Raw genomic sequence first — 24,068 nt, 5'->3', positions numbered from 1 at the left:
CAGAATTTTTGAAATAGCCAGACTGGGGGAGAGGAGTACAGAGGTGGGGGAGGATGGCTGTAATGAGATACATTCACATTTTCAGCCTTAATTTATATATCTATAAAACTGAATGATATGTAAACTATACTGATTTCAAATTAAAAATTCACTGGAATATAAAAACACTTTACAAATCAGGATTTTAAATCAGTCTACAAACACATCATGCATAATATTAAAGTAAATGTCCACAGTAAAATTACTTTGGGGAATCAGACAGACAATCAAACACCCCTAGTCATGCAGGGAAAAGTACAAAACATTACAAATAAGCAAAAGAATGAAATTTTAAAACAAGAGGAATGAAAAAGAGGGAAAAATATTTCCATGCACAGAAAGACAGATATCTTGGAATATGACTTCTAAAAACATCAAATTCTAACTTAGATAAAACTTAAACTAAATTTGCACAAGGCCCAAGAGGACTCTGCATAAGTATACTTAATGAATACACAAACTTACATGGACATGAGAATAACTTATGAAGTCATATTTCAAAACAATGTTACTCTGTCTGGTCTGTACCTTTTTTATTGCCATATATGAGCCGTTCTTCAGATGGAGAGTCCAGAAAAAAGGAAGTGAATGATGGAGAAAAGGTGGTTGAGACAAATAAAAAGATAGAGATTTAACTTGGCAGTGGTACTGAAGAATGAATGTAGAAAGAAAGGGAGAAAAATGAAGGTCCTCATATTCGAAATTTGAAAAATGTAGTACTGTAAGATCTGGCAAATAAAGGAGGGATGCCACTGGGTAGAGCTCTAAAGGAAAGATTTCTTAAAAGATATGTGTTCAGAAGAAATTATGGACAGAATGACTATAATATTTGATGAAAGTAGACAAATTAGGGACAGAAAAAAACACGTGAAAACACATAAGACTGATAAAAGACTGTGCTAACAACAATCGCACATTTATATTAATACCCTTAAGGAAATGTGTCACCCATGGAAGTATGTTAAGTGAAAGGTAATGACACAAATGAGATACAAACTCATGTGGTTCTTCAAGGACACCAACATCTGCAAAATCTGTAGCATACACAGAGAAATGTAGGTAACTTTATAAACTACCTCAGTGGAAACCTTACCCACTCCCAATAAAGGAAAGGCTAAGCCTCCCACACTCCATAATAACAAGAGCACACAATTTCTTGAATCAGAATTGTGGAACTTTTGCACATACTCAGGATCAACAGTATGTGCTGTCTGTTCCCAGTCCAATCTGGGAGTTTTAGGGACATCTTTTTGCACAAATAGCAACAGATTGTTTCAAAGCAAGTAATAGCTCTTAGAGTAGGCAGCAGAGATGTCTCATTTGAGCTTTCCATTCTAATGCTGAGATACATGATTCCATTATAGGAAATGCAAAGTTTTAGTTTAGTAAAACTATAACACATATGGATTATGTATTTCCTTTACCAAACTCAAGACAAAAGATAAATAACTGAAAGAAACAGTATGCATTCTAAATATCATAGAAATCAGTGTTCAAAAATTCCCTTTAATGATTACATAACACCTCTAACAGGAACACTATGTGCATTTACACATGCAATATGTTTATGCAAATTTTTGCCTTTAAAAATAAACCCACATGTACATTAAACAATACAGAATACCAAAGGCCATCACTTAAGAAGAAAGAGAGTCTTATTCCTTTAGCCAATTTCAGCCTTGAATATGCAAAATCTACTCTTTCCTTCCTCCCAGTGGGAAATGTCCAATCCTGTTCTTTCCTTTCCCCCACAGAAAAGCTAAACCCTTATTGTGTCTCCACAGCAATCCCCAACCCAACAAGTTTTCTTTCTAAGTCAGATTTCTTCCCAGGCCCAGTCCATAACATGGTTCCACTGCTGAGTAGGAAAAGGGGAAGGAGAGGAGAGAAGGTATGCTATCATGCTCAAAGGAAAGAAGAAAAGACAGGGTTAAGGGGAAGAAATAAGGGAATATGTGTAAGAAAGGGAAACAAATGTAGTTCTAGTAGCTCTTTTCCCTATCCCATCCTAGTATCTATCCTAAACTCCCCCCCTTTCCTCCATTCCTCAAGGTTCTTTCTCCCCCAAGCCACTCTCATTCCTTGATGCAAACTCCCATACCCATATTCAAAAAATTTTCTTGGGCTTCCCTGGTGGCGCAGTGGTCAAGAGTCCGTCTGCCGATGCAGGGCACACGGGCTCGTGCCCCAGTCCGGGAAGATCCCACATGCCGCGGAGCGGCTGAGCCCGTGAGCCATGGCCACTGAGCCTGCGCGTCCAGAGCCTGTGCTCCACAACAGGAGAGGCCACAACAGTGAGAGGTCTGCGTACCGCAAAAAAAAAAAAAAAAAAATTTCTTGGCGTCCCTGCTCTTAATACTTGGTAGTGTAAGGGTGAATAAATGTGGAGTAATTGCACCTGCCATGTTGGCAGTGAAGGGAGATCTATTTCTAGTATTCAAAGCTGGAACTCAGTGTATTTTCCCATAGAAACATTGTCATAATTTTTTAAATTACTTAAAGAGTGGGAAAGAATTTTCATCCTCTCTATTCCCTCAATCTATGGAAGAGAAGATTTTGAGAAGTTGGGTGACTTTCCCAAGATTACACAGCTAGTATAATGGTAGCACCAAGACACCTGAACCACTGATCCTTTTCACTAAACTACAGTGCCTCTTTAATGATCAAATTTGATTCATCTCTGGAGTGTAAGAATGATATAACAAGTTGATAAATAAGCATAATTTATCATTAATAGGAAAAATGTTGATAAGATACATAAAATCTCATTAGAAGGAATATAATAAAATTTTATATTTACTTCTCGTTGAATTCCCAAAAATGATTCAGTATCTATCTTCTTATAAATCATCAGTATCTAAACCAATTACTATATTAGACTTAACAAGGAAACTTTTTTCCCTTTTTACTATGGAAAGAGGACTAAAGCATCACCTATCACTACTCCTATTTAACACTATTAACAATATTGATACAAAATTTTTTTTTTTTTCGGTATGCGGGCCTCTCTCACTGTTGTGGCCTCTCCTGTTGCGGAGCACAGGCTCCGGACGCGCAGGCTCAGCAGCCATGGCTCACGGGCCCAGCCGCTCCGCGGCATGTGGGATCTTCCCGGACCGGGGCACGAACCCGTGTCCCCTGCATCGGCAGGCGGACTCTCGACCACTGCGTCACCAGGGAAGCCCAGATACAAAATTTTTGAAGAAAAAGAAATAAAAGGTAAAAATGTAGAAAATAAATAATATCAGCCTTATGCAAATGACATATTTTTTAAAGTGAAGGAAAACAAAAATTACCGTAGGAAGTAATTCTGCTGATCCAACTTGTTGAACATAAGATAAACCCACAAACATATAATTCCTTTATACAGTCAGAAAATATAAGAGAGATACCAGTTGCAATAGTAATAAGAACGTAAAACACTGAAATATTAATTTAACTTGGTAATAACAGATTTTTCCCAAAGAAAAACTATATAATTTTACATAATTATATATTAAATATATTAAAAGGAGTAATTACAGTAAATGAACTAATTATATAGAGCAAGAGATTTTGATCTTAGATTAGAAAATTAAATATTATTTTTTAAAAACTTCCTAGATTCAGATATAGATTTAATGTAACACCAATTAAAACTCCTACTAGATAGTTCACAGAATTTGACAAACAGAAAACTCTATTGAAAAAATGAGTGGAACATGTACAAAAATGATTTCATTATATTATTGATCATTACATCAATACCTATAAAATTATGAAGTAGGAACTATTATCTTCATTTTGAAGATAAAAAAACTGAGGCTCAGAAAGGTTAAGTAACTTGCCCAAGGTCACATAGCCATTATGAGGAACTAGAATCTGAACCCAGAACTAGTCTTACAACAGTGATTGCAGAACACGGAAAATAAATATTTAATTAAAACTATTTAAAAATTTTATGGAAAAGACAGATATGATGAAATATGTTAGAATTAAAAGCTTCTACAAAATATCACAGAGAATTAAAATAAGGAAAAATTAATATTATTCATTAAATCTTATTATCCAAACAAAAAAAGAACTGATATAAGTTAATTTATTTCAATGAACAGAACTATAAACCAGAGTAAAAGCACATCCCTGCCTGCCACCAACAGATGGCACTAGCAGACACTTGTATATAGTCACTTTGTGCTTTCAACAAATGGACTTAAAACTGTGGTTAAGAATCAAACCTGTTGGTAAGTAGAGAAATTTCTAAACAGTTTTTACTCAGATTTTACTTGTTAAATGGTCACTTGATAGGGACAGTTTACATAGTTGGGAAAGCAGATAGTAATTTCTCCCTTAGCATCATGAGAATTCAAAGAAATGTGAATTAAACCAACTGTAATTTATAGCCACCAAGCAAAATAAGTAAAAACAACCAAAACCCAATTAGGTGGGCCTGTGAAGAAATACAGGTCTATAGATTCATTGCTAGAAACACTTCATATTGGTCCAATTTTTATGCAAATTAATCTGGCAGTTCATAGCTAAAGTAATGAAGCTAAAACTCTTCATTCTCTTTAACTCTGTAATTCTCTTCAAGAAATTTATTCCAAGAAGGAAAATTAAAACTATTGTATGAATGTTTATTGCATGCTATTCATAATAAAGATAATTTAAAGCAACCCAAATACCAAACAATATTAACTACAAAGATTATGGTATATTGATATACTTAGAAATATGTAGGTATTGAATTTTACCAATATGTAGACCATGTTTAATACATGGAAACGTTTATATGCTAATTAAAACTATGAAAAGTATGCTGCAACAAAGATGTGAGGGGCATATGGAAGGGAATAAAGAGTTTTCAGCTTACAAACTGTTTATGTTTTTGTTCATTCAGTTAATTAATATAAATATTTAAATTTAAGTTCTAAATAAAAACTTCAGAACATAAAAATAAAAGTAATTTTGTTTCTATCGTATTAGTTTATACTATAAATGTGCATTAGGTACATAGGCTGGTTGGCTTACATAAGAACTAACAACCATGTGTAACTTTGTATGGAAAAAATGCTTGCTGAATTTTAAACTGAACTAACAAGTGGTCTCTTAGAACATAACCACTCATAAATTGAGAACAGCTTACTTTGAGTTTTCAAAGGAAGAAGTGACAACGGCATTGGGTATTCAGGTATGTTTCTGATGCACTAAGAATACAGTACCAAGGAAAAAAAAGCATTTTTATCCTCCCTTCTCTAAGTAGTGTCCATATTCATGAAGAACCACATTCTATTAGCACTTCAATTTTCCTTTCCTTCTGTTCTTTCTTCCAGATTTCCCCTTTCCCTAAATTCATTTTCTTCCCCATACCAACAGAAAAAAAAAAATTACTAAAATGATTTTAAAATCTTAAAATAAATAATATCTGAAAAACTGACTTGTCACTTATCAAATAGCATAGCCATTTGAGAGCAATGACTATATTTTACAAGAGTATATTAAAGCTGGGCAGTTAAAAGATTCTATTTCACAATAAAAAACAGTAAAATGAATAGTCATACCATCAAACTGGTCTTCTCCTTCAGTCATAAGTTCATCATCAGAGCAAATACTCAGAACATTTACCAACATTTCTGTCACTATTAAAAAAAAAAGTTACACATTAGTTTATCATATTCAACTATCTATATGTATACAGGGCAACTATTTATACAAATGATCCAAGAAGACGAACATATTCTGATAGCAGAAATGATGGAATTAAAAGCTATAAGGGCTTTCAAAATGAAAGAAATTAAGTGGCTAACAAGCCTGAGAGATTCTTTATGGAATAAGTTTTCAGGTCTCTCAGGAAAAAAAAAAAAAAAATGAAGCCCACACAGGGCTAAGAACAGGGATGAATAACATCTAAATACATACATTTAAATTCTTCATTTATGGATACAGCATTAAGGAGTAAGAAAGGGACCTCCCTGGTGGTCCAGCGGTTAAGACTCCGTGCTCCCAATGCAGGGGGCCCGGGTTCGATCCCCAGTCAGGGAACTAGATCCCGCATGCCGCAACTAAGACCCAGCACGGCCAAGTAAATAAATACATATTTAAAAAAAAAAAAAAAAAAAAAAGGAGGAAGAAAAAACCATGGCACAGTTCCACTGTTTCAAAAAGTTTCAGGATTCAATCTTTTAAAAACTGGCTCCAGCAATTCCCCTGAAACTTAATTCTTAAGACTACTAATGACTATCTAACAACTGGAACCCATGGTTCTTTCTTAGGTTTAATTCTCCTTCATCGTTCTATATATTTTTTTTGCCTTCTCTTTTCCCTTGGTTTCCAGGATTCTACTCTTCTGTTTTTTCTACCTCTCAGACTATTTTTCCCACAAATTTGGACATTCTCAAGATTCTCTCTGCAGTTCTGTTGTTTTTATATGTTCAATCTCTTGGTGATTCCATCCATTATTATATATTTTCAACTACCACCTTTTGAAGATGATTCCAAACTCTTTATTGCCAGTCTCAACCTCTCCTTCAATCTCTAGATTTCCCTGCTGGTTTTACTGCCAACTGTCTCAGATTATTTGTATATCGTCTGTTTCCCCTACTAAAATGAAAGCTTCATGAGTGCAGGGTGCTGTTCTGTTTACTACTGCATCCCCAGAGCCTGGTACCATGCCAGGCACATGAGAGGCATACAGTAAATATTTGACAAATGAGTAAATAAAAAAATTAAAGGTATAAGCAAATTTCAATTAATAATAAAAACGCCTATTGAATATTAGCCCCTGGATGTCCTGATGGCACCTTGAAATGAACACATTCAAACAAAATTCAATACTGCCCCTATTATTTCCCCTATAGTATATTAATAGCACACCACATGTCAGGCACTGTGCTCAAGTTCTGGGATTCAGATATAAAAGGTCCAGTCTCTACCCTGTAAAAGCTTACTAACTACTAAGGATAAATAGTTATATATATACATATTATATCACAAAAAAGTGATGAGCACTATGCTGTAAGTACGCAGAGTTATGCACAAGATCTGCTGAAGAAAAGAAGGCTTTTGGGACTTCCCTGGTAGAGCAGCAGTTAAGAATCCGCCTGCCAATGCAGGGGACACAATTTTGATCCCTGGTCCAGGAAGATCCCACATGTCACAGAGCAATTAAGCCTGTGTGCCACAACTACTGAGCCTGCACTCTAGAGCCCGCAAGCCACAACTACTGAGCCCGCATGCCATGACTACTGAAGCTCACGCACCTAGAGACCATGCTGTACAAGAGACTGCACCACAATGAGAAGCCCGCACACCGCAACGAAGAGTAGCTCTCGCTCACTGCAACCAGAGAAAGCCCACGTGCAGCAATGAAGACCCAACGCAGCCAAAAATAAATAAATAAATTTATAAAAAAAAAAGAAAAAAGAAAAGAAGGCTTTTGGTAGAGGAATCATGAAGTAGAAATTTGCCAGGTGGAGAGGGCAGATAAAGCACTCTAAACAGAAGTTAGAAAAAGTATGAAGAAGTCATATAGATCAGTGGAATAAAATTGAGTCCAGAAATAAAACCTCACATTTAAGGTCAACTGATTTTCAACAAGGGTACCAAAACAATTCACTGGGGAAAGAATAGTCTTTTCAACAAATGGTGCTAGGACAACTGGATATCCACATACAAAAGAATGAAGTTGGACCCCCACTTCACACAACACACACACACACACACACACACACACACACACACATTAAGTCAAAAAGGATCAAAGACCTAAAAGTAAGAGCTAAAACTATAAAGTTTTTAGAAGAAAACATAGGAGTAAATCTTCATGAGCTTAGCAATGGTTTCTTAAATGTGACACCAAAGCACAAGCAACAAAAGAAAAAATAAAGAGGACTTCATCAAAATTAAAAACTCTTGTGCTTCAAAGAATATCACCAAGAAAGTGAAAAGACAATGTCACAGGAGAAAACATTTGCAAATCGTATATCTGATAAGGGACTTGCCTCTATAATATACAAATAACTCTTACAACTCAATAGTAAAAAGACAAATAATCCTTTTAAAAATGAATCCATTTAGAAATAAACATTTCTTCAAATAAGATATGCAAATGTTGGATAAGCACATAAAAATATACTCAACATCATTATTCATTAGGGAAATGAGATACAATTTCATATCCAATATGATGGCTATAATAAAAAAAGATACATAATAACAAGTGTTGGCAAGGATATGGAAAAACTGGAAACATTATACACTGCTGGCAGGATTGTAAAATGGTATAGCTCCTTTGGAAAACAGTTTGACAGATCCTCAAAAGGTTAAACATAGAGTTATATGACCCAGCAATGCTTACTCCCAGTTACATACCTAAGAAAAATGAAACCATATTGTACAGGAATGTTCATCGCAGCATTATTCATAGTAGTCAAAAAGTGGAAACAACCAAATGTCCATCAGCTGATGAACGGATAAATAAAATGTATATCCACACAATAGAATATTATTTGATCATAAAAAGGAATAAAGTACTGATTCATGCTACAACATGGATAAACCTTGAAAACATTATGGAAAGAAGCCAGTCACAAAAGACTACATATTGCATGATTCCATTTACATGAAATACCCAGAATAGGAAAACTATGGAAATAGTGAGTAGATTAGTGGTTGCACAGGGCTGGAAAGAAGATGTGGGGGGAACTGGGGAGTGAATGCTAATGGACACAAGGTTTCTTTGGGAGGATGGTGAAAATGTTTCAAAACTGATTGTGGTGACAGATGCACATCTCTGAATATCTAAAAACCACTGAATTACACAGTGTAAATAGGTTAAGTGTATGGTATTTGAATTATACCCCAATAAAGCTGCTATGAAAAAATAAAGAAAAAGTAAGAAGGCATGAAACTTAAACAGCATATAGTACACTAAGGAAGCTGGCTGGGCTGTTTCATACCTGGAACATAGAGAACGCGAAAGAAAAAGACAAAAAGTGAGGCTGAAGAGAAAGCAGGGAAGGTCCACATGTGACAGGCTAAGGTTTATCCTGAAAGTTACCAGAGTCATTTATGGATACTAAATAGTAGCTTTTAAGTGTGTAGTGCTTTCCATCTGGAAGCTTAGCTGTGAAGGAAAGGCAAGAGAATCATAGCACAGTAGTAGTCAATGAAAGATATCAGAAAAAGGAAATGTTATTTATTTTTTATTTAAAGATCATATAGATTTGAACAATTTACAAAAGAGCTTAGAAGAGAGAGTTTGAAGATATAGAAGATGTAAATAATACAGTAACTTTCCTGAAAAAGCAGAAGGGTAATGAAATATAAGGACAAGTTAGAAAGGCTAGCCCTGGATAGAAGGGTCACATCTTCAGCAGGATAAGAATTCAAGATGAGTGCAGTTTATTGGGAATTCCCTGGTAGTCCATTGGTTAGGACTCCACACTTTCACTGCCAAGGGTCCGGGTTCAATCCCTGGTTGGGGAACTAAGATCCCTGCAAGCGGTGTGGCATGGACAAAAAAAAAAAAAGACTGCAATTTATAAAGCAGGGGAACAGTCAGTACAGAAAGCTCCCATTAATGGTACGTGTTCTCTCTGAGAGTAACGGAAGTGGCTAGAAAAAGAAAATGTTTAAGTAAAAAAGATAAAATTTTGGAATATATCCTAACGGAAATGAGTGAGGAGGCAGACTAGTGATATAAAGGATGTTTGGGTACTACTGAGAGCCTAGCTAATGCTAGAAATCAAAGGGTGGTACCAAATCATAAGGCTGTATAAATATCTCCAACAGTGCTTTATATGTTGACTGTAAGAATGGAAAAAATGGATAGTTAGACTTTACTGGGGCTAAGATTTATAGAACAAAGTAGAAAAACGAGAGAAAGGAGTTTGGGGGTGTGTTAAGAAGAAAGAGAGGCAAGGGGGGATCTGACTAAAAAAGAAAATAACACGTTCAAAGGCCTAGCAATCCCAATGAAGATGAAGAGAAGCTATAACTGAAGTAAGGGGTTGCTAGAATAACAGAAGTTTCATCAGAGTGTGTTAATAGCACTATCATTACTAGACTCAACACATCCAAGCCATTTTCAACCATTCCCTCCTCTTAAACATGCAATCTTGTTAAGTCTCACTGATTCTTTTAGTTCTTGCAGTTCTCCCATGCTCTCCATTCCTAATGCTAACAGGGTTTCATTACGTTTCCATTTTGACTCCTGATGAAGCTTCACAACAGGTCTCCCAATCTCTAGTCTTCCTTCCAGTTCACTTCACCAGAGTAATTTTTCTAAATGACTATCATGATTATATTCTGTCGCAGTTGCTTCTCACCATTTATCAAAGTTCCAGATTCTCTGTTTAAGTGATCAAGATCCTCCTGATCTAACCCTGACTTAACTTTTCATTCTTTTTCTACTACTGTCCTTCATACATCTTACTTGCTAATCTAATTGAACCCCTCAACATTCGTCAGTGACGTTATGCTTTCTTCCTTTCAGACTCAGGATTGGGAAGTTCTCTCACCTAGAATTCTCTTGCCCAGATCTACCAGCACAATTCCACCATTCTTTAAGCCCCAGTTCAAATGCTACTTAAATCCCTCTGACTGATATAATCTCCTCTCTCTTGTTAATTCCTATAAAACTATGCTTGTCTTGGAGCGCTTACCATATTACATTTTATCATTACTTATGTATATTTAGTCCCCTATTAATCTGCAGAGACCCAATATCTTACTTGTATTTTTGTATCCTTAGTACCTTGAATAAAACAGACTTTCCAAAAAAATCTAGCAAATGAACAAATCCTACATGTATGACCTTCTACGGAAGATCACACCATGCTGGACTCTCTGAAACAGAGGTTCTTAAATTGGGGCCAATAAGCCTGAGTGGGGTTACCAATCCACTTCAGATCTGTAAACATCCTCAAAATGTTACATACGTACAGATGGTACACATATTTCGTACATGAAATTTTCTGGAGGAAAAGTCTGTAACTTTCACCAGATTCTCAAAAGGGTTTGGTATTAAGAAATTAATACATGTATTTGTGTACTTTAATTTTTTTTAAGAGTCCTTATCTTTGAGATTCATTCTAAAATATTTATAGATACAAAAAATAACAGCTGAGGTTTGATTCAAAATAATTGAGGTGTGGGATGGGAAGTAGTGGATGGCGATATAAATGACACAGTATTGGCCATGATTTGATAATTGTCGAAGCTGAGTAATTGGTACATAGGAATTCATCATATTATTCGCTATACCTTTGTATCGTGCTGGAAATTTTACAACATAACATTTTTTAAAAATAAAATAAAAAGCCCCCAAAAGGCTAAAAAACACTACTTTCATCTAACTTTGAGATTAAACCAGCCTCCAAGGAAGCCTCTGGCTTAGTTAGGTTAGTTGCTTCCCAGGGACTAGATCAGAGTCAAACTGGCTTTTTCGATGTGGAATCAAATGAAGTGCCATTTGCTGCTTTTCACACCAAAAGAACATTTTCATTAGAATGAAGAAGTAGTTAGGCTATTTAAACAGCTAGCATGTATTAAAATGGAAAACTAGGCAAAGAGTTTGAGAAAATTTTCTTACTGTGCTCAACATTGGTTAGGATTCTATTCGCATATAATGTTCAAATCTGAGATTCCCATTTTTAGAAAGATATGAATAATTTAGAGAAGATCCACAGAAAAACAACAAAAATGGTCAAAGGGTTTGAATACGTCCTCACAATAGCTAAGATGATTTAGAGTGGCAAAAAAGAACAGACGATCACTTAGTAGCAGACTTCAAATGTAGGATCACTGAATTCCACTGTTCTTCTTCACTTATGAGAGAGCCACAGAAACTAGATTAAATTTTCTCATTTCTCAAAAGGTGTTAGACTACATGATTGTTAAGTATACTATGAGATCTAAAATTCTATGATGTCCTGGTTTTTGATAGGTGCATTCGTTGAGAAAACCTATTATCTTCTCTCTCCTTGTTTGAATACTCATAGCATAAACATTTAGATTAGATATAATGAAATATTTCCTTTTTTGTGGAGGCATAAGAAAATCAAATTAGAAATATCCATTCTCCTCCTACCTTATCTTCCCTGCTCTCCCCACCCCCCACCCCACTTATACTATATTAAAATAGTTGTGTTGCAGTCTAGCCTGGAGGCAGGAGAATGAGCAAGATGAATTCTTAAATTTCCTTTAGCTGATGATGCTATCATTGAACTATTTCTCATATACCAAAGATAGAAGGTTATAAGTGTAATGCATCCCTTGCACCTAAGCCCTTTACTGGCCCCCTTCTCAAATGCTAAAGTGGGTAATTCTATCCCCATATTAATGTTGACCTACGGAATAACTGACAAAGACCAAAGGCAATCTGCAAAAAACCTGTTTAACATACACAGTTTAAGTATTAACTCTGAATTGCAGAACGAAAAATTGCCTTGGCAGAAGTAACATATCTCAGACAGAAAGGAACATTCTGTAACACAGAAGAGGTGAGAAAAAATAGAGAGGGATATAGAACAAAATGTTTTACAATCATGTCTGTACTCTAACATTCTTATATTCCATGTATGGAAACTGAGGTATTGCTTCGTGGGAAAATTAACACTAAAATGGAAAAAGAAGAATGTGATAAAGTAAGGAAATCTTAGGAACTCTAAAGAACTAGAATAAAATACAAAAACAAAATCTCTTAAATAGCATTTATTTTTTTTAAAAAGCCTATTAAATACATAGTAATAGGAACCTCTAAATTATCAGAAAAGCATTACCACTAAAATTGTATACATATTTTTTTATATAAGAGAAGAAATATCAGGTCAGAATCTGAATTTCTCTTTATCATTTTGAGAGTACAGAACTGCTACAAAATGACTAATATTGCCTCAAATGAGGGCAATTAAATTCTCCCATGAATTGCCATGACATCCCCAAAAGTGGTGTTAAAATATGTAAAAGTGTCCATTCCAAAGCAAAGCTATTCCTCTATTCCTTCATAAAATATTTAAGCTAAAGAAAAAAAGAAAGAAAACCCAACAGCTGAAGACAACATCAGGCTATTTATAAGTCTTCTCCCAGTCCTCCAGACACCCTCAGATGGGGGCTGTAAACAGCTAACTAAAATATCTTTGAGGCTCTCATATCCACACCCACTGACACAAGTAGAGCTGTAGCCACAGTGAAATTAGACTTCAGCTTCCTTTAGCAAGTAGTATATGCCTGCAATAGTACACTGGAGCAAATATAACAGTAATAAAACAATTTTTTTTAATAAAAATCATACCTTTTTCTCCAACAAATGGTAAAGACCATGTGAAGACATCCATAAAATTGGGCAACCAGTAAGGATGTGGAGAACAGTTAAATTGTCGAATATTCATCACATTATTTTCATACTTTAATACAGCAGCTGCAAGATAAGTCTGAATGTCAATGTAACAATTTGCCTTTAGCTCTAAAAGTCTAAAAACACATATAAGCAGAAAAATATCTTTTTAAGGGGGTGGGGAATCAAGGGGTGAGTAGAATGAGGGCTAGTAGAGGGAGGTAGGAATTTTTAGTAGTAACACACTTCTGCTTTTAACATACTTTTATGTAGAGCATAGTCAGATCTTCACTTGTCATTATTAATGAAATTCCCAGTTTTTCTTGAATGTTTATTTTACTTTATAATCCAATGATAAACATGCACTTTTACTAAATCCAAAATTGTGAAAACTCAGTTTTTAGAGGAAACACAGAATGACAATGAGCAATTTTCTAGGTTTAAAATTTCATACAAGTTGGAAGAATTTAAGAGGGTGTTTTTAGTTGCAGGCAACCTGAAAAGGACAGATAAATGGAAATAAAGCAAGGAAAAAAAAAACAGAAAAGAAAAAAAATTTGGAACATTTTATTTATGAATGTAGGAATGTACTTATTTCATGTATTATAAGAAATCAAATGAAACTACTACAAAAAATATTTTACTTCATATAGAAAAAAATTCCATTAAAATACCGAAAGAGAAAATATTATAGCCAAATAACCCGCAGGTAACATACTCTTCTCAATTTCAGGTATCTTTCTAATGTTTCATAAGTTGATATAAACAATATCTTAAATTAATCTGACATAGATTTCAGTCACTAGTTATTTTATGGGACACTGGACTAGATGGGCTAGATTCTAATCTAAGCTACAGCATATACTAGCTGTGCAACAGTTAGCAAATTAACTAATCTGCTTCTCATTTATAAAATAAGACTAATATGTTCACCCTGCCTACCTCAGAAGTTTAAGGTCAGAGAATGTATTTCACATGAAAGTACATAAAAGTATAAAATGCTTTGTAGATACTATAATAATTATGTGGTTACTTTTCTTTTTTCATTTTAATGTAAAGCACTGAAATGTAGATGTTAAATTCCAAGATTTGGGATTCTAGCTCATATAGAGTCAAAAGTAATATGTTTGTTTCCCTTATGAAATAAACACATTTTAAATTTAGCCTCAGAAATTAAGGGCTGATACCAAGCATTTGGCTTTAAAAAAGAGAGAGAAAGAATCTAGAAAATTGCCTTACAGATGGAATGAAACATTACAAACATATCCCATACCATGTAAGCACTCAAGTCATTAACACTATGTACAGAATCAGAACTACCAAGAGACATTTGATTCTGACAAGACAGATTCAATGGTTTGAGTTTCTTTTCTGAGTACTAAGAAAAGTGATCCCTTAACCTCCTGAGTTAAACTGACGAAGGACAACCAGTAAGTCAGTAATCAACAGAGCACTGAACACTAGCTCCTTTAGTACTGACAAGGGGAGGTTACAGGTAGAAAGTTAAATGTAACGAATCAATTCTGAGGATGGCATCCAAACTTAGATATGTTCCTCTTCAAAAATGAAGCCATGCTTCATTAGGTATCTTTATAGAAGCGTCAAAATTTATAAACCAAAATATAATTTAAAAGACTATTTTAGCACTGGCATAATCCTTGGAGGCTACAATGATACTAGCTTCTAAAGATTACCAACTCAGTTAATGTCAATGGTATGGTTGTTTTGGTAATTAATACAGTATGGAGTTCTTGTAGCATACTCTGTATCCAAGTTATTATACAGCTTGCTACTGTCTGATCTCTGGCAAATGTCTTAATCTTTTAACTATGATCTATACTCTTCCAAAAACTCTTATCCACTCCTCTTTTGAACTCACACCACAACCCATATTTAGCAACGACCTCATTATTTCTCTAAACGTACTTTTAAAAGTCTTTAACCTTCTGTTCTTTCCTCCTGGTACAACCACTCCAGTGTGACCCTGGAAACTATGGCATAGTCAACTGAATTCCAGACATGTCAAGACAGAATAGAAGCTGGCTTCTTAATTTCCTCTTCTGAAAATGTGAACTACGTAAACATACTCAAGCTCATCTTCAGTGTCCCTGGCACACACTTAACTAGATTAAGATCCTTTGGTATTATCTCTCAATAAACTGTGTTCAAAGTTAAAGTTGGGGCTTCCCTGGTGGCGCAGTGGTTGAGAGTCCGCCTGCCGATGCAGGGGACACGGGTTCGTGCCCTGGTCCGGGAGGATCCCACATGCCTCCAAAAAAAAAAAAAAAAAAAAAAAAAGACATAAGAAAAAAGGAAGAAAGATCAGTAAAAAGAAAGGAAAGGGAAGAATGTATCCCAGAAAGGAGGTCAGATTGACTTAATCAAAGCTTCAACTACAAATCATCATGGGGCAGTAGAGATAAAAGTAGGGAATAAGAAAGGGAAAGAAAACCTAGATCAGTGAACATAAAACAAGAGACATGATAAACAATTATGCGGTACAAATACATGAAATGGTCAAAGCAGCAACAGCAGCTTTATGCAAACAAGAAAACATTCTCTTGACTATAAGGGGGAAGATTTAAGAAAGGGGAGTTTGAGAAAATCATGTTTATTTTTGCTTGACGTAGTTACCTCAGAACATTCTTTCACAAGGCAGCTTTTGTGAATGACAAGTTGTGGACTGGTTACATATGACTTAAGTTTCACATTTTGGATTTTTATTTCTTGCCCTCTCCCCTCCCTTATATCTTATACTTTTTTATAATAAGATTTGGATAGTTACAGTTTCAAACAATACCCCTTTTCTATTATATTTTCAAAAAAATAAGTCAATTTATATATTAAGTTGTTTAACAATTTTTTTATCAACAACATCTTACCTTTATTATTGTAGACATCTAAGTAATTAGGTGCCGAAAAAATTGTTATTAATGAAGGGAACCCTGTAGTTTGACTTTTTCTGTACATTCTATAGCTGCAAAACAAATAGCTTAATATGCATCGTAAAGCATCAATCATGGTTGCTAAGTTTGATTTGTACATAAGGTGTTAATTTGGGTCAGGGAAACAGAATTCTTACCCTGCATCTTGAGCTTCATGAGCTCTAATAATCGATAACAAATTATTGTTTTGCAAAAATTCACACACTGCTGGATAGCTGTGGGGAAAAAGAGTAAATTAAGTAAAATAATGACTTTCTATATGTAGCATATGCTATTTTAACAACTACAATGTGATTAAACTTGGATTTTTTTCCTTACTTATAAAAATAAGAACATCCTCGAACTGTATTGTGACTAAAATGTTCCTGTGATTTTTCATTTCCAAAATCTTCAGAAGGATCAGACCATAGCAAGTCACACATTGGTCCAAATGCAGGTGGCTCTTTGAATCTATCTAACTGTGAAAGAAGAAAAGAAACAAAGAACAGAAATAACTTGTCAAAAAGTGAGAATGGAATGGACATAGGAAAGTGGTACCAACTTTGAATACTGTCCATACTACATTGTTCTGAATGGTTAGAAGATATTTCCATAAAATATCAGTATATTAATTTTTACCATTACCTAATCTTGGCAGTGAAGAGAGGTTTGAAGCTTCTAGTCTCTACCCAACAAAATACTATAAATAGGAATCAACTCTTGGAACTAAAATATATACTCACTCTCCTAATATCATCCAGTGTGTGTATTTCTGGTGAAAGTCCACCATGAACGCAAAGAAATTGTTGGTTTAAAAGTGCAGCAAGAGGCAGGCTATCAAAAGCTTCCATACAAGCTTCATAGACTCTTTCTGAATATTTAATTTTACCTAGAAAAAGAAAAAAATTCAATAATTGAAAACTGCATAACTTGTTGATCATTTTGAAAACATGTGTGTGTGTATACACACGACTATTAAAACCAAGGCAAGAAAATTAAAGATACGGGAAACAGCCAAGTGGCAGCCAGGGGTTCCGACTGGGTAAAGGGGTGAGTTTAAAAAGGCAGCAAGGAGAAATTTAAGGGACAATGAAACCTTTCTGTATCATGACTGTAGTGGTAGGCAGCTCTATTCATTTGTCAAAACTCAGAACTAAACACCACAAAGAGTAAATTTTACTGCGTAAAAAAATGTTTTTTAAAAAGGCCAGCATCTTGCCCCATTGAATCAAGAAGGATAAGCAATGTTATTGATCTTGTGAAGACAAAATATGTGCTCTCTCTAAATTTATTTTGTGTATGCAGCAGATAGTCATAAAATGTTACTAAAAATAAATAAGTCAAATCTCTAAAAATAGTTAAACTCTTCACCTTTATAGGCCAAGAAAGGCAAAATTAGAACTAAAAGTTAAAATAGTGTTAATACTTTATTCTAAGAGTCAGTGACTACTTTGTTGTTATAGGCAAGACTACTATATCACCACAACAAAACTCAAGGTCCATCCAATTAAAAAAAGATTTTATTCATATGTTGCAGGAGCAGAGGCTTTCCTTTAGTCTACAATGAACACTTAAAATGGGCAGTGAAGCAAGAAGCCAATATAACACAAGAAAGATTCTACCAAACTAAACTCTCATCTACTTTAAAGTAGATATCATACACATTCCCTTGCTCCTTTATACTTTTAAATTCCTGGATATTTTATGTTTTGGGTGGGATTTTGGCGGACCGTTTGTTCCTTATCTAAGGGAAAAAAAGAACTTAGTTCCTACTTCACTTTTTAGAATTGTAACATTCAAATATGAGAAAGTCTATATCCAGCAAGCAGAGGTTATAAACTGATAGTCTGCTGACAGATCTGTTTTCCAACACTGTGGTTTAATAAAAATTTTAATTTGATTGCTTTTAGGTCAAGCATGCACTTTCCAGGTCTCATCTTATATTCTTTAGGTTACCCACCTGATCCTTGAAGTTATATGAGCTTGCCACCTCTGCCATTATCCATCACTATATTGATCTTTATTGAATCATGTTTTGAGCCTCAATAATTCTGAAGTTATTTCTAATTTTAAATCTTAACTCTAAGACTTAATACAGCCATGAATATTAACAAGTACACAGCTATGAGGTGTGAAAAAAGGTCAAACACTGCTCCATACCATATGGTTGCTTATAGCTATTAGATTACCACAGCCATAATAATTTAAGAGAGAAATGGGGTAAACATTGTAGGTTACGACCTTCCATTCATTAATAGTGGGTTTAAAACAATCTGCATAATTAAAAAATAAGCAAAACAATCTGCAATGATGACAGGATGATTAATTTGCTAAGAATTTTCATGGGAACGCCTCAATATTGATGGAGAGAAATCTCCAACGCAACATTTCTTTTCTTTTGGTTTATATTCATCCTGTTAGAAAAAATAATTCTAACATTAAAACTACATACAGAGCTCAAAACTGTTCCTAGGTACATATGTAAAAATCAAACTTAATAGGAAATACTGAAATGAAAACATCTGAATAAAATTAAACACTAGAGATCACTAGACAATCTTCCTCAAAGCTTGACACATTTGGACACAAAATCTGTTCTTACATGTTGCACTATAAAAATCTTCAAACTCTTACTACCAACATCACTCCAAAAGAATACTGAGGAAGTGAAAATATTTCTCATGGCAGTACTCACATTCCTGCTTAAAGGTAAAATATTCAGTAAGGTGTCTGCATTCATGGTTGCCTCTCAGAAGAAATAATGTGCTTGGGTATAGAATCTTCAGGACCCATAAATATAAGACACACTACAAAAGAAAATGTTTCCAGTGAATTAATCTTATATTTTTGTTTAACTAAGCTGTTTGATCTTTGCTTCTTTTCTTCTAACCCTATTACCCTTACAATCTCTATCACTCTTCATTATCTTTTTTATTATCTTTTTCTCTTTGTCCCTTACTAAAACATAAGCTCCATGAAATTAGGGACTTTGTCATCTTATTCACTTCTGATTCTCCACTCTTAGAAAAGCACCTAGCAAATAGTAGAAGAGCAATAAATATCTGTTGAATGAATGAGTCAAATAATTTAATTACTTTAGATTTACAAATTGTTTGCTGTAAAAACAATTAGCAGATTGGGCTCCTCCTTAGGTATACCAATAAATAAAACAATAACAATGTCAAAAATAATAGCAGCTAACATTTATTGAGTACTCATAATGTGCCAAGCACTATATAATTAATTCCCCTCCTTTATTCCTCAAACAACTCTATGAAGTATATAATATTATCTCTATTTTACAAATGAGGAAACTGAAGCAAAGAGCTTAAGTAACTTGTCCGAAATCACAAAACCTCTAAGTAATGGAGATAGGATTCTGATCCTCTGATCTTAAACATTATGCCATGCTGCCTAATGAAGAGAATAACCATGCTTTATATTTACATTGTTGGTTATGAATGTTGCCTTATATAATGTAGGTGCTTATTATGTGAAATGATTCAAAGATAATGCAATTTCTTAATAAAAAGAATATTAAAACAGTACAGCAACTATTTTTCCCTAAATACACCTAACATAAGAAACAGACTCAATCCCACTACTGGGCATATACCCTGAGAAAACCATGATTCAAAAACAGTCATGCACCACAATGTTCACTGCAGCTCTATTTACAATAGAAGGGACATGGAAGCAACCTAAGTGTCCACCAAAAGATGAATGGATAAAGAAGATATGGCACATATATACAATGGAATATTACTCAGCCATAAAAAGAAACGAAATTGAGTTATTTGTAGTGAGGTGGATGGACCCAGAGTCTGTCATACAGAGTGAAGTCAGTCAGAAAGAGAAAAACAAATACCGTATGCTAACACATATATATGGAATCTAAAAAAAAAAAAAAAAAAGTTTCTGAAGAACCTAGGGGCTGGACAGGAATAAAGATGCAGACATAGAGAATGGACTTAAGAACACAGGGAGGGGGAAGGGTAAGCTGGGACAAAGTGAGAGAGTGGCATGGACTTATATATACTACCAAATGTAGAAGAGCTAGCTAGTGGGAAGCAGCTGCATAGCACAGGGAGCTCAGTGCTTTGTGACCACCTAGAGGGGTGAGATAGGGAGGGTGGGAGGGAGACGCAAGAGGGAGGAGATATGGGGTTATATGTCTAAGTATAGCTGATTCACTTTGTTATAAAGCAGAAACTAACACACCATTGTATTATACTCCAATAAAGATGTTAAAAAAATAAAATTAAAAAAATAAAAAAAGAAACAGACTCATATTTTACTTATTTGGTTAAAAAAAAAAGGAAAGACTATTTCATATGTAAATAAGCTTGGTTTACATAATCATATACAAAAAGAGAAAACAAACTTCATTTATTTATTTTTTTGGCCGCGCTGTTTACGGAATCTTATTTCCCTAACCAGGGATAGAGCCCGGACCCTTGGCAGTGAAATCGCAGAGTCCTAACCACTGGACTACCAGGGAATTCCCACAAACTTTATTTTAAACAAGTTAAGGTATATGAAATGTGTAACTATTCACATCTTCATTTTATTCACAAGAAAAAAATAATTAAACTGGGGAAATACTTATTAAACACCTGCCCTTTTTCCTTATTCTGATTCTTTATTATTTTCCTTTTATAACAATAAAATATATTAACAGTCAGCTACTAAACCCTCTAATACAAAGACATACATACCAACATGCTCAGGTACCAACTAAGCTTCCTAAAATTTTTTATTTTATTGTTTTTGTCAAAGCCCCCAATCAGAATAGAATTTTTAAAAAAAGCCCCCAATCTTTATATTAAGGAGGGCAATTTTCTAGTTTTCTTGAAGGCTCCAGGGAAGTTTGAGGAGGCTGATGATGAAACTATGAATGGAAAGAGGAACAACTAAGGATAATAAAATTCCCAAGGGAATTTGGGTGGACAGAGCCCTGAGCTCTCTTCCCCACTAAGGATCCTAGCATACCTCAGAAAGGAGGTTGAAAACACTGGAGGAGAATTAAACAACAGTAATCGGCATGGAAATTCACCAGGCAAAGCTTCAGTATCTAGTGGGGGAGATGGTTAAGAGCACAGGCTTAGAGTCAAACTGCCTAGCTCCACCATTTACTAACAATATGACCATGGGCAAGTTATTTAACCTCTCCAAGCTCAGACTCCTCTATAAAATGGATAAAATAATAGTACTTACCTCATAATTTTGTTGTAAAGATTAATCAATGTGTATTAAGTGCTTAGAATATGCTTGAAACACATTAATGCTAACACACCTATCTATTTGTAGAGCTTCTACCCAACAATTTTACCTATAAGAATCTGTCCTGTAGAAATAATTGGGCAAGTATATAAAGATGTATAAATATATATATATAAAGTATATAAAGATGTATAAATAATATGGCTCACAGAAGCATCACCTATAATGGCAAAAAAACTGGGAACACCTTATATGCCTAATAAGAAGCTGATTAAATTGACTGTGACTTGTTTAGTCGATGGAATACAATGCAGCTATTAAAAATGATGCTATAAATTTATAATTATTTACCTGGAATGACATCACAGCATAGGGATTTATGAAAAAAGGAAGTTACAGAACCTTATAATAGGGTTCCATTTTCATTTCAAAAAAGGAAAGAAAGAGATGCATATATTAGAAAATACAAATTGTTCTATATTTATATCTTATTTTAATTTATATAATTAGAAAAGTAAAAGGAGCAAAAAGAACCATCTACTGCTAAGTGATAATCAACAGGTCACTTTAATGTCTCAAGTTTTTTAAAACAAATACTTTCAGAATGCATAAAGATTCTATATGATATATTTGGGTTTTAATTGCTATGGAAGGAGGGATAGAAGTACTAGAGTTTGAGCAATAAACGCACTGTAATATATTTTATTTAATCGGAAAAAATACAATTAATCTTTTTCTGCATGGGTGAATGCCTTTAAGGGCAAGAGAGATAAACAGCATTAGCTCCTTAGGGCCACTAGATAACAGGGCAATAAAGACCCCTTAGTTTGCTTACAATTTCCACTGGGAAAAATGGCAATTATAATTACATTAAGAGTGGCACAAAGAAAATTAAAAGAATAGTTTGAAAGACAGAAGAGGAATAAATAGTAGCTTTACTAAAAACTTTAGAATATGCAGAGGTATTAAAAAGAACCCAATACAGGTAATTTAAGGAACTTATTTTATTAGGAATTAATGGAAATCATCTACGATAACACTTAAAAGCAAATCAAATGACAGTATATGATTATTACCTCTATACTAAAATAACCTCTGTCCACATAATCACCAAGAAAAAGGTATCGTGTATTAGCAGGTGATCCTCCTACTTCAAAAAGTTTCATCAGATCAAAAAATTGGCCATGGATGTCACCACACACTGAAACAAGAAGATTATTAGATATGAAAAAAAACTCTGAAATAACAAATTTTACTTAAATTCTAATTTATTTTACATAAGAGATAGTGTAAAATTCTATCAAGAAAGGTCTAAGAAGGAAGTAATCTATGAGGAGTCATGATAGGGATGATGTGTATACAAGTGTTCATGTGCTCAAGATCTAGAACGAGATATAACAAAAGTAATGAAATTTGTAGTCAGTGACAAAATTCATCTAACTTTATAAAGCTCCTCTTTAGGAAGCCAAGCATGCATGTCTTAGGATGACAAAATTATAATGGTGGCAGTAAAATCTCCATTCTAACTCCATACTTTCTGTTGACCTGTAAATGATCACTTTTGGTATCTGATACAGCATTGAGGTATTTGCCCCTAATGACTGAAAACAAAGTAAATAAGTATTTGTTGAATCAAATTCAGTGATGGCCAACACAACTAATGAAACCTTCACAAAAGCATACTAGACTAACTTCTGCACTCAGATTATTTAGGATCATGTTTATTCATTGAAAACAGGCAAAAACTTTAAAAAGAAAATAATCTGGAAATTCAAGATAATGTCCATGTAATATTAATTTAGTATACAATATGAATGAAGAAGAAACAGCTTTATATTTAGGTAAGTAAATAATGGTGCAGTAAAAAAAAATAATATCCAAAACATAAATAAGTGTACCTGTAATTGGAGCCTCTACTTCTATCATGGTTTTCTCTCTCCGAAGAATGGCAGCACCCTCATTGATAATTCTAAGTGCAATTTCTTCATCTACCCGACCTTCTTTTACTAAGTGGTTCTTCAAAACATCAACCCTGGGTATCCCATCCATATCAAAAACTTCTTCAGATGTCAAGCGATGCGTTGGGGGGAAAGGGACAGCTGCAATTTTTTTTAATTAATAAAAAATAAATCACTATTAATATATTAACATAAAAACTAATCAATGGATCTAGGTAAATAAGAGTAAAAACTGAAAAGCTGAAGTTTTGCTTCTTCATTTACTGGATGGGGTATTAATTTTTTAAAAGCTTTTTTTAAAAAAAGAGTAATCAAACTATACTTCCTTTTTAATAATCTATATATAATAACAGAAGAATTATTGGAGAAATAAACTGTCTCACAAAATTAAAAGTTCTTTCAGGATAACTAAAGCTTTTTTCTTTAAGCAAAAACATTTTTTGGTAGAATTCTCAAAACATACACTCTTCATCTTAAATGAAGTACAATAAATATAACTTAATACCACACAGGCATGAATAGAAAGAAATCCCAAATATAAGGTGATCTAACAACTTCCTATTAAAAATATATAAAACAATGCCTGCTAGCCAACTTGAATAGAAACTT

General features: G+C 34.2%; 1 protein-coding gene across 4 annotated transcripts in view; it reads right to left on the bottom strand.

Annotated features, from left to right (window-relative positions):
- The window catches only part of PPP3CB (protein phosphatase 3 catalytic subunit beta), a 33,872-nt gene extending 10,272 nt beyond the window's left edge, over positions 1 to 23,600 (bottom strand). For all 4 annotated transcript variants that reach the window (XM_024740782.1, XM_024740798.1, XM_024740790.1 and 1 more), the window contains exons 1-9: positions 23,400 to 23,600; positions 22,578 to 22,702; positions 18,974 to 19,085; positions 17,022 to 17,167; positions 16,618 to 16,757; positions 16,437 to 16,514; positions 16,237 to 16,331; positions 13,313 to 13,438; positions 5,580 to 5,657 (exon numbers count right to left, since the gene is read on the bottom strand). In XM_024740782.1, coding sequence (XP_024596550.1) covers positions 5,580 to 5,657; positions 13,313 to 13,438; positions 16,237 to 16,331; positions 16,437 to 16,514; positions 16,618 to 16,757; positions 17,022 to 17,167; positions 18,974 to 19,085; positions 22,578 to 22,702; positions 23,400 to 23,550 — 1,051 coding nt within the window. In that variant the 5' untranslated portion in view covers positions 23,551 to 23,600. The remainder of the gene's footprint in view (positions 1 to 5,579; positions 5,658 to 13,312; positions 13,439 to 16,236; positions 16,332 to 16,436; positions 16,515 to 16,617; positions 16,758 to 17,021; positions 17,168 to 18,973; positions 19,086 to 22,577; positions 22,703 to 23,399) is intronic.
- Between the last annotated feature and the right edge of the window lie 468 nt (positions 23,601 to 24,068).

Source organism: Neophocaena asiaeorientalis, unplaced genomic scaffold (assembly GCF_003031525.2).
Source record: "Neophocaena asiaeorientalis asiaeorientalis breed wild unplaced genomic scaffold, Neophocaena_asiaeorientalis_V1.1 scaffold484, whole genome shotgun sequence".
NCBI classification, from domain to species: domain Eukaryota; kingdom Metazoa; phylum Chordata; class Mammalia; order Artiodactyla; family Phocoenidae; genus Neophocaena; species Neophocaena asiaeorientalis.
This window is presented reverse-complemented; position numbering and strand designations above follow the sequence as displayed.